The sequence below is a fragment of the Grammomys surdaster genome, unplaced genomic scaffold (assembly GCF_004785775.1).
Source record: "Grammomys surdaster isolate TR1022 unplaced genomic scaffold, NIH_TR_1.0 125606, whole genome shotgun sequence".
Taxonomy (NCBI): Eukaryota; Metazoa; Chordata; class Mammalia; order Rodentia; family Muridae; genus Grammomys; species Grammomys surdaster.
Window position 1 is genome coordinate 1,128,619 of NW_021620449.1, and position 12,110 is coordinate 1,140,728.

The 12,110-nt window shown below is 41.9% G+C and overlaps 1 protein-coding gene across 3 annotated transcripts in view; it reads left to right on the forward strand.

The window, feature by feature from the left end:
• The window catches only part of Stac (SH3 and cysteine rich domain), a 125,941-nt gene that overhangs the window by 97,345 nt on the left and 16,486 nt on the right, over positions 1–12,110 (forward strand). For all 3 annotated transcript variants that reach the window (XM_028787119.1, XM_028787121.1, XM_028787120.1), the window contains 2 exons: positions 1,635–1,699; positions 6,285–6,373. In XM_028787119.1, the coding sequence (XP_028642952.1) occupies positions 1,635–1,699; positions 6,285–6,373 (154 nt within the window). The remainder of the gene's footprint in view (positions 1–1,634; positions 1,700–6,284; positions 6,374–12,110) is intronic.

Here is a 12,110-nt window from a genome sequence, read left to right on the forward strand (position 1 = left end):
GTATACACAGTTGTGTGGTATACACAGTTGTGTGGTATACACAGTTGCGTGGTATACACAGTCCAAACTGGGTATTGTAGACTTACCTGATAGGATTCCCTTCTATAGACCTGTTTTTGCTTGTTTCCATTTAAATATTTAATATTCTTTTGGTGGAGAATATAGTTTTATACTTACAGAATCAAATGTTTACAGAAGGATTTCAGAAAATGATATAATACCAGAAAAGGGTGTTGCATGTCTCTACCATGTTTCAACAGGTAAACACCAAGTTAAGTGTCCAAATGCTCCAGGCAAACTCTGTGGGAAGGGACCACTCAGATCTCAGTGTTGTACAGTTGGTAGCACATGGGCACGTTGGGCATCCTTGTGCAAATGAAACACATCTGTAAACTCTGGAATTATAAACTGAATACACAGGATAGTTAAGACTCCTCAGTATTTCTTCAGGGGCTCTTGCTTTGAATGTGTTTTTTAACATAGAAGTTCCACAGTCTGTTTTAGTAACAGTAGAGATCCTGGTGGGATGGTTCAATGGGTAAAAGAGCTTGTGTCCAAATCTGACAACCGGAGTTCAATCCCTAGGCCCTACATGATGGAGAGAGGGACTACCACTAGTTTTCTGATCTTCAAGGGCACATATGATGTGTGACACACACATGCATACACACAGATGGTGATTTTTACAAAACTAAGAGAATAACAAAACATAGAGAGAATGATTACTCCAATGAACCAAGTTATATGGACTCCTGTGGGATGAGCCATCCTGTACTGACCTCTTCTTGATATTGTAAAGAAAAGAACAAACATGTTATTCTAAACTGTGGAGCCATTCCAGTGGTAGATTAATTTACAGACCCAAACCTTACTGCATATGTTTGGAACCATCAACCTCAATTCACTACCCTAAGGAAGATGTATCTAGTGAGAATGGCAGGCTGGCCATGGTCATGGACCAAATCTGGCAAGTCAAGCTCTTCAAGTTTCTGTGAGGACCTCTAGGCAAGTGTGCATCTGGACAGTGAGAACTGCCCATCTTAAGAGGCCTCCTTATCAAAGGCAATTTCTTCAAGGTGATATTTTCAATATGAATGCAAGAGAATTACACATTCCAAATACAAGCTCAAAGAAAATTGGGACAGTAGCCTCAGTATGTTGGATATACACAATCAGGGGGTGTGTTCTGAAGTTTAAAGTTAATGCTTTCATCATCAAAACAGAATAAAGACAGCATTAAGAAGCTAGCATTGCAATATTGAATCTAAAAATTCTGGTGTTTAGGAAAGGTAAATGTTCAAAGGCAACAAAATTATCTTTCCAAGTGATTCCACACAGTGAACACATCTCTGCTTCTGACAGGGCACTGCTAGAAGAGACTTGACTTAAACACACACTTGGACAGTGATGGTGGGGATATATCACTGAGTATCTGCAGACTGTGGGATGTTGGCTAGGGTTATCAGGATGCTACATGAGGATAGGGAAAGCATCTCTGAAAGAACGAAGGTAGGAAGGTAAAGAAGCCAATGACAAGCTCTGGCTCAGGGGAGAATCAAAATAGCCCCTTCATCCATGTCCCCAAATATGGCTACCAGCCACACAAAACTCCTGTGCTTTCTTTCCTCTCTCAGTGTTTACGTATCCAGAAAATGGTACCGATGACTTCGGAGATCAAGTGAAGACCATAAACCACCAGGTATGTAGACATCCCAGAACAGGTGAGAGTTCCTGAATCAAGTTGTCAGTCATCACCAAAGTGGATCCCAAAATCCCTTTGGAGACTGATGGGATAGTTTCATGTCAAATTATCTTTTAAAATCATTTGAAGAAAAATGTAACATGCCTGATGATAAGTGCCAATGAAGCATGATATGTATCGGGAGGTATTAGAAATGAGGCGTCTGGCTAGCTCCCGGCTAAGCCGCCCTGTTCCCACATTAATCCCGTCACTGGTGGGCTGCCTGATCACAGCTATGTATTCTTGGCAGGCTCTCTGGCGGGACGGAGCTCCGGAGTTCCCTTCACAGCCATGCTACCCCTGTCACCCAGTAAATCAAAACTCTCAAAGCTTATAGTTAACCAAACAGATTTATACATCAGCAAATATTCAAATCCCAAGATGTCTATACAATTTAGACAAGTTATCCCAATTATCCTAACCTTTCGATAATGCACAACTATCTGAGACTACTAAAGCCAAGCAGGTTCATGTCTGCCTCCATTTCACCTTTTCTCTCTCTCCCTGCATCTCCCCCTCCCACTCTTAGCTCCACCTCCCTTTCCCTGTCCAATCACAGGCCTCCTGCTGCACTAATATTTAAAATAGATTGGGCAGGGAAATTTCTGCCACATAATGTGATGTTGCATAATAAATAACACAGAGTAGAAGAAGCACTGTATATACAAGGTGAAAGGGTAAACATTGTGTGAATGACATGCATGCTTTTCTGTTGTGTGTTACTGCAAGTTAAGACGTATTTTGTGTTAATCACCAAATCATATGATTACACCATATGCTATGCAAGAATGTATTAGTATTATTGTATTTGACATGTCCATTCATACATACATATATAATTACCATAGATTCAAACAATATAGTCCAAGAACCCTGAGCTTTAAATTGTAGTAGAAAGAAGGGTCTGTGAGATGGCTTAGTGGGAAAAGGTGCTTGCTGCCAAGTCTTCTAACTTGAGTTCAGTCCCTGGAATCTACATGGTAAAAGGAGAGAACCAATACACCAAGTTGTCTTCTGACCTCCACATGTAAACTTTGGAGTACCCAAGTTATACACATAAATAAATAACATAAATAAATAAATAATTAAATAAATAATTGAAGAGTTCAAGGTTCAAAAGGCTACAATATAATTGTGTGAAAGTCTTATGTTTTCTATCCATACATAGAATATATTTATCATATTATACAATGTACTCAAAAGTATTTTGCAACTGCATGTATGGAATATGTCAGTTTAGCTTGAATACTATAAAATATAAATGTACCTATAGCATTACAATTTTTGGGTTAGTGATATTTATAGGACACTACAAGACTCCTTTATAATCTAATAAATTGAGGACCACAGTAAAGCCTACCTAACAGGGTTGTGGTGAACTCTAGTTTATATTGACGCAAGTGATAAAGTACTGGGCAGGCAGCCAGTAAGCCATCAAAGCTTTTATTATCACATTTGCAAGATTTCAAAGTCAGTAGACGGTAGTACTGTGACATAATCAGGCCAATGCCAAAAATCTATGCTTTTTCCTCACCACAAATGAATGGATTGCTATGAGCATTCACAGGACTCTTTGATATACTATAGACCAACTTTCACCCGACTGATAAAAAGCCCGTGTTAAGGGGTCCAGAGGGATGGCTCAGTGGTTGAGAGCACTTCTCACCTATTCTAACTAAGATTACTATTACTATTTCTGTTACAAAACTCCAGAGTTTACTCAGCCTGCTTTCTTACACAACCCAGAATCACTTGCCCAGGGGTAGCCTCATCCACAATGGGCCAGGACCTCCCATATCAAACACTAAATAAGAAAATACACCACATGTTTGCCTATACTCTGATCTTATGGAAACATTTTCTGAACTGAGGCTCCCTCTTCTCCTATAGCTCTAGCCTGTGTCAAGCTGACAGGAAACTAGCCAGCACAATGGATTCCTTGTCATCTTGATACAAAAACACATCACTATTAAGCCTGAGCCACAACCTTTCCTTTCTCATTTACCCCCAAGACCTCACATTAAAAGCATAAATAACTTTAAAAGTCTCAAAGTCTTTACAAATTCAAACACATTAAAAGTTTACTCCCTTTAAAATAGTCAATCTCTTTAAAAATCCAAACTCCCTTTTAAATGTTTAAAATCTCTTCAGGGGACTCCTGTAAAAATAAAAATTAAGTTAAGTGCTTTCTCATTTCAAGAAGGAAAACCCAGAACACGTTCACAATCTGAATAGAGCAAAAGAAAACTCCAACCATGTAAATAACTCAGTGTCCAATATCTGGGGTTCTCTAATAGTCTTTTGGGCTCCTCCAAGGACTTGAGCCCTTCCAGTTGCAGCACACACACTTTGTCTCCTCAGCTCGGGCTGGCTTCACTCTACACCCACTTCTGTCAATAATCCCATGGTACTCTCATCCCCAAAATGCTGGGGTCTCTTGTGAAACTGGGGTGCCCAATAGCCTCTCCTGGGATCTCCTCAGAGACTCCAACCCTACCACAGTGCCAAGCCTCTGCTGCTCTCCATGAACCATTCACAACTTCAAAACCAGTACCATCTGGGTGACTCTTCCACTACCAAGTTCAGCTGCCAGCACAAGGTAAAGTTTCTGGATTACAGCCTCTGTGTGCTGACTCTGAGGAAACACATCCCAGAAGATTTCACCTCAGTGATGCTGATCTCTTCTTAATCACCACTAATTTCTTCACTCCAGCTAGCCAGCATCAATTATCCCAGTAAAACAAAGGTTTTACTTCAGTGATCCTGGTGTTTGACTAACTCCGTCTGATTCTTCAGTCCCAGTTAACCAGAACCACAGATTCTTAACTCAAAACAGCAAATGGCCCTGTAGAGTCATTAAAGGATTCTCTCACACTCCACCCTCCCTGAAGGTTCACAAGCCAGGCCTCCATTGCCTTCATGGCTCTCGACATTCTTATCTTCCAAGCTCCCACAGAAGAGCTCATCAGGCTTTGAAGACTCAATAGATTTTCCAGCCCAAAGTTCAAAAGCCCTTCCACAATCTTCTCAAAAACCCATGGTTGGGTCTGTCACTGCAGTACCTCACTAACCTGGAACCAATTTCTGTCCTAGTTAGGGTTACTATTGCTGTGATGAGACACCATGACCAAAGCACCTTGGGGAAGGAAGGGGTTATTTGGCTTACACTTCCACATCACTGTTCATCATGGAAGGAAGTTGGGACAGGAACTCAAGACAGAAACCTGAAGCCGGGAGCTAGCACAGAGGCCTTGAAGGAGTTGCTGCTTAGTGGCTTGCTCTTCACTCACAATGGACTGGGCCCTCCCCCATGAATAACTAATTAAGAAAATCTCCTACAGGCTTGCCTATAGCCTGATCTTAAAGGGGTGTTTTCTTAACTGAAGCTCTTTCTTCTCCTGTGACTCTAGTTTGTGCGGAGCTGACGTAAGAATTGCCAGCGCATGGCCCTTTTAGGAGAGCCAGGTTCAGTTGCCAGCAGCCAAATCAAGTGGCTCCCAACCTTCTGTAACTCCAGCTCCACAAAATCTGACCCCCTATTCTGGCCTCCACAGACACTACATATGTGGTGGTGCATCTATGTATACACACAGTTAGGCATGCACACACACATGCAAACAAATAAAGGATTAAGACTTTTCATAAAAGTATTTTGGGAAGCAAAATCTATTTATACCTGTTCCCATGTCTCTTTTATTTTTAGAAATGTTCTCATTTGAGGCAGAGGAGAGGACTGCTCAGTGGTTAAAGCACTTGCTACACAATCCTGAGGACCAGAGTTCAAATCCCTATAGCCCATATTAAAGCCAGGAGGGTTCAGAGACCTACCTGTAATTCCAGCCTCAGGGGATAGAAACAGGGGGTCTGAAGAGCAAGCTGAGAAGCAACAGTAGATACAACTGTAAGCCTTGAGTTTGATTGAGAGATCCTGCCTCTGTGAAGAGGGGAGATGACTGACTGGGAGGAGTCCTAACATAAGCCTTCTGCCTCCACAGGTTACATGCACACACATGCACCTGCACCCGTGAGTATGTGAGCCCCATGTATGCATAATACACACACAAGCCTGAAAATAGAAAAAATAGAAAGAAAATATCCAATTTCTGACATTTTTCATGAAGAACTATGTCAAAGAAAAAAATCACCTGAAGAAAATAACTATTTCTGAGATATCCCAATCATTTTAAATAGATTATAGTGGAGTCCAATTCCAGAATTAGAAGTAAGCTAAGGAGCTGGGCGTGGTGGTACACGCCTTTAACCCCAGCACTCCAGAAGCAGAGGCAAGAGGATCTCTGTGGATTTGAGGCCAGCCTGGTCTACAGAGCTAGTTCAAGGACAGCCAGGGCTACAAAGAAGAGACCTTTTCTCAAATATAACTTAATGTGAAGTAATGTAATTTTAAAAGCAAGCTAAGAGCGAGGCTTCCGTAACAGCCAGCTGTGTGACTCCCGAGAGCTGCACACGGACACGGCGTGACACTCAGGTATTCATATCCATTTTCAGTCCCTCCTGGCTCATTTTCCTCTGTCTTCTCTGGCAGGGACCTCTCTCCAAAGACCCATTACAGATGAACACCTACGTTGCCTTGTACAGATTTATACCACAGGAGAATGAAGATTTGGAAATGAGGTAAAAAGTGTGTGTGTGTGTGTGTGTGTGTGTGTGTGTGTGTGTGTGTATACATATATATGTATATATATATGTACATATATATGAGAAAGATAATTTTAAATGTTTACTTTTATATGTAAAAAAGAAGGAAGGGGGGCCAGTGAGATGAACCAACAACTAAAAGCCAGCCTTCTGACTTTAGTTCAAACTCCAGAATGCATGATAAAAGGAGAGAACTAACTTGCAAGGGTTGCCCTCTGATCTTTATGCACACTGTGGCATGTGCGTGCACACACACACACATGTACACACATGTACACACTCATACATCCACTCCTACTCACATACACATACTGCTCTCACACACACATCACTACTACTACTACCAACAACAACAATAATAAACTTAAGGGAGTCATTTGAACAGTAACGTACAAATGTCTTGATGCATCCTCCAATCTGCAGGACTAACTTGTAAGCTGCTTGCTGAATTCTGTTCCAAGTGTCTTATCGAACAGACCTTTGGGGAAGCCAAAGAGTGTGCATATATCTAGTCTGAAGGTGATGCTGATGCTGGTCTGGGGTCCTTTACAAACCACGGCTTTAGTTCATGGCCCATAGAATGTGAAGGTTTCCATGAAGGTTAAGCAGTAATTGCACTTGACATTCACTGTCTCATAGAAAATCAAAAGGTTTATTTAATCCTCAAATTAGCATTGATGAAAGAGTTGAGCTTCAATTACTAGGGTCAGTCTCCTACCTCCCACCTCAGGTGAGCTTTTCGTGATTCTGTCTTTAAGTGATGCTTGATCTTTTTAGAGCAGTGTTCAGAGTTTGCATCATGGAGTCTTTCTTTTCTCTTCTTTTCTTTTTTTTTTAATTTTTATTTATGGTTCAGATGATAACAACTGGATTCTGTTTATAAGTGTGGAATGGAATCTAAGGGAATCCTCTGGGGTGCATAGTGGCAGAGAGAGTTTGTTGAAAAAAAAATCCACCACTTTCAAGGAGGTAGTAACCCAGAGCTGGGGATGGGGACCGTGCCATGGACCCTGTACCTGGCATATTGGCACCTTGTATGGGTCCTTTGCGTAGTGCACACTTTATCCTTTTCAGTTTCTCTGTATAAGCTCGGGTACATGCTGCAAGTCAACCTTGGCACAAAGGTATTCCAGTTTGGTTTCTTTGTGCCAAGTTTTGCTTCAGTCTACACCCTAAACTCCTGCCACAATACTGTTGAGTTTTCTCCTTCACTGAGCAAACTTCCCAGGATGAACTCATTGTCTGTGGTGGAAGCATTGTCTGATTAGCTCTAGAATGTCAAGACAGGATATGGTATTTTTGGGTGGACTATGTTTCATCAGAGACAATCCAAATCTCTAAATCATTGTCTCTCAGGCCTTGTGACTGCCATGGGACCTTCAAGAGATGGTCCACAGTTGACTAGATGCCAATGGAGCTGAGAGTGGCAATAGTGAACCATACTGAGCTCGTTGAGATGGCCATTTGAGTGTGTAGAATTTGCAGTGAGATACTAGAGATGGGCTCAAGTGGTAATGTGCATTGCAAGCACAAGGACCTGAGTTTAATTCCCAAGAGTCTGCTTGGAGAAAGAAGAAAAGGGGAAGCAGGGAGGGAGAGAGGGAGGAAGAAAATGAAGAAGAGGAAGAGAAGGGGGAGGAAGACAGGAAGAGGAAGAAGGGAAGGAGGAGGAGGAAAAGGAGGAATAGGAAACATGGTACAAGCTTGTAACCCAGAGCTAGGGAAGCAAAGATGGATGGATCTCTGAGAGTCCTTGGCCAGAAGCTTAGTCTACTCAAAAAATCAGGCACATGAGAGATCTGTCCTCAAAGATCAAGGTGAATTAGTCCTCAGTAACAATGCTTAAAACTGTCCTCTGCCTCCATACATATTCAGACCCATACACACACATTCACATGCACACACACACAGAGACACACACATGTGTGCACCTGCACACACATGAAGCGACACACCAGAAGTAAATTGAAGATGAACTATCTCCCTCTTGTGTTAGCCTCACATCTTCATTACAACAGTATTCTGAGTTCTCCAGATTTTTAACAGCAATTGCAGGGCAATACTGAATGGTACCAGGGATATTGATGGGTGTCTGGCTCTGTGCAGGCTGTCGTAACTCTGTGTGCTAATTTTTTGTTGGTTGCAGGCCATTAAAAGCCAAGATGTCTGGTCACGACTCCAAAATTTACAATCTGCTTGCAGGCAAGCAGAGCTATTCATTCCCAGGAATGAGATGCCTGAATTTTGTAGGCTGAGAGATCAAATTGATTATTTATTTATTTATTTATTTACTTATTTATTTATTTATTTATTTATTTATTTATTTATTTTTAACTAAGGCATTGCATTTTCCCAGTTTTAAAAAACGGCAACTTGATTAGCATACTCCAAGCAATACAGAGAGGACTGGGTATTTTTCCTTGAATGAGTTGGGACTTTGTGAATTATCTTTTCCTCCTCAAACCATAAGGGGAAAAAATCATTTTGATTAGATACTATTCTTATCTGCCTGCATAATTACCCAGGGGAACATGCTGGGTACCTTCTTTGGGAAAAAAAGCAAAGGAGTAGCATATAAGGAATGTTGGAAATATGAATTTGGGAACAAAAAAAAAAGTCTCAGATATCAAAGCCAGCCACCAAAGGTCAGAGCTGATGAGTCGTGGCTTCAGTAGATTCCTTATGGATCTGCCTAATAACAAGGAAAGCTTTATCTGTCAGAGGCCAGTGGTGCAAACATCTTCATAGTCCTCCATTTTAACTCACCACCCTGCTGGTACCAGCTATCAGTGGATCAGGGTGTCTCCCTGCTGCTCGCCCCCACTCCAAGCCCATTCCCCATGAAGAATGAAGTCAGACTCCCCTGGCTTCTGGCCAGCCTGAGGGGCTCTGCTGAACCTCTTGTTCAGAATGTATTCAATATTCATTCTCTCCTTACTCATCTAAAACTTAGTAAACTCACCCCCTCGGATCTGCACCAGATTGACAGGGGGCTACTGTGGGTGGACCATGGATGGGTCAAGCCCACGGTGCAATTTTCATAGGTACATTTAAACCAGTGAGTCAGGTACAAGGGTTCCCTACCTTCTTCTCATCCAACAAGAGAGCACAAAACCTAATTATGGACTTCAGCTCCCTAATACTGAAAATAGGGACAATCGAGTCTGGGCTTCTAGGATGAGGTGGTTACAAAAGGCACAATATCCAGTGCATGGTAGACATGTTACCATTTCAGTTCCAATGTACTTCGGTTTTATGTTGTTCTGTTTTGTTGTTGTTTTGAGGCCATGCGTCATTCTGTAGCCCAGGCTAGCCATATGTCACTCTGTAAGCTCAGGTTGGCTTCAAACTTGGGATCTTCCTGCCTTGGCCAGTAGGTGCTAAGATTATAGCCATGTGCCACTGTGTCTAGCTCCAAGGAGCTTCGAAAGTAGGTTCTTTCTTTTCAGAATAGAGAGAGAAAGAGGAGGGAGAGAAGGAGGAAGACAGACAGAGCCAAACAGCATGAATTCACTGAATATTTAAAAATGCAAAATGTGGCACCACTTGGCCTTCTCAAAGTCCTAGGCAAGTCACTCCTGCAGTGGCATGACCCCACATGTGTAGAGAGCCCCACAAGCTATCTGAGTCTCTAACCATGAACTTGTAGAAAGTGCCTCATAGTCTCCAGGTTGGCTTCAAAGCCACAGTGTCCTCCATTGTCTTTGAATCTCAAGCATTGTTTGTGGAGACACAAGATTTGTGCTACCTCATCCTGGGCTGATTCCTGTTTAATTTGAAGTCCTTTTTTCTGTTCAGCAAAAGGACCACAGTACCATAGACAGGAGTCCTTTGCTTCCTGTAGTCTGTGTCATCCTGTTCCCCCCATCACACACACACACACACACACACACACACCACACACACACTCACACACACACACTCCTCTACCTCTTGAATTTCTTCATGCTCTCAGTCCTAACTCAGTGTCCCTTGACTGGTGTTTTCTCCCCTGGTGACTCTATCTGGATTATTTTTTTCAGAGAGTATACTTCAACTTGTATTCATACAATTCTGGAATCACTGAGTTATCTCTGCCTTCCCCTGTAAACTCTCTTGGGAAACTCTACCTTCAGCACTCACAATGTCACACTTCCATGAAACTCACCACGCAGGCTGGGCTGGCAAGCCCTAAGTATCTGTATGGCTCTGCTATTCGAGCACTGGGATTATGGGCCTGTACCCAGCATCTCTACTGCTATGAGGATGAGAAAGGCTTGAAATCATTGTTCTTTATTCACAGGCAGGCACCATTTGCTTTTAATCAGTAGAAATAAACTATATGGCTTTGCCAGGTTGATATTTCAGGTAAATCATCAAGAGATATAAATTACTACATTTGGGAACTTGGGCACAAAGGATGGAGAGTAAGCAGAAGAGTGAAGGGTTCAAGAGTGAAGGGTATTCAGTGGCTGTGTCATGTCGATTTCAAAGACTCTGCATCAACTTCTTACATCCAAGCCATTTTCATTTTTATTAGTTCTCTTCAAACATATTTATATGATTATGGCTGTTTTTCTTCAGGTAGGGAGAAGAGATGGCAGGTTTGGGATGAAGAAGGGCTTAGGAGGCATGACAGAGAAAATGGGAATTGCCTTTTCAATATTATTAAATTCTAAGGAAGATATAAATTAATGACTGTATGACAGAATGCCTAAACAGAGAGAGGGAGTTTCAGAGAAAAACACATCTTTTAACACCAAATAAGGATTTAGAATTGTGAATCATCAGACTCTTGGAAGCTTCACATCTCTGACATTCTGTGGGTGAGTCTGAATGAAAGCAAGCAATCATGCGTCTGGTTAGCTAGTGTCTGAATGAGAGCAAGCGAGCATGAGTTTGGTTAGCTATGTCTGAATGAGAGTAGGCAAGCACATATCTGGTTAGTTAGTGTCTGAATGAGAGCAAACAAGCATGTGTCTGGTTAGCTAGTGTCTGAATGAGAGCAAGCGAGCATGTGTCTGGTTAGCTATGTCTGAATGAGTGCAAATGAGCATGTGTCTGGTTAGCTATGTCTGAATGAGAGTAGGCAAGCACATATCTGGTTAGTTAGTGTCTGAATGAGAGCAAACAAGCATGTGTCTGGTTAGCTAGTGTCTGAATGAGTGCAAGCGAGCATGAGTTTGGTTAATATTTGCAAGGACCTCAGGAGATGGGATTATGGGCCTGTAGCACCATGCTCAGCTTAACAGCTTTGTTTTACTTTGGTTTTGTTTGTCTTTGGTTTTGGTTTTGGTTTAATGTGATCTCTGGGAACAAAACTAAGTTCCTCACCAACCAAGCTCTCTCTCCAGCCTTAATTTTATTTTTCATTGACACATCATTGCATGCATTTGTAAGTTACTACACATAATTCTCACACCTGGCACCCTAAAGATTTATCATTTCTGTGTTGGAAACATTGGGAATAATCTCTAGTGACAATTTTTAGACATAAAAGTGTCATCGAGTTAACTGTGGCTGACCACAGTCACCCTACCATGCTGCGGAACTCTCCTTCCTGTCCCTGCACCCCTGTACCCATCATCTATCCATCCTCCATTTGTTTTTGGAAAGTAAGCTTAGACGATGTAGTAGTATATCCCAAGTTCAAGTTCATCATGTTCTCCAAGAAGTCCATCTGGACTAGGTTTGACTCCGGAGCCCAGGAAGCCTTGTGGTCTACAGACTGCAC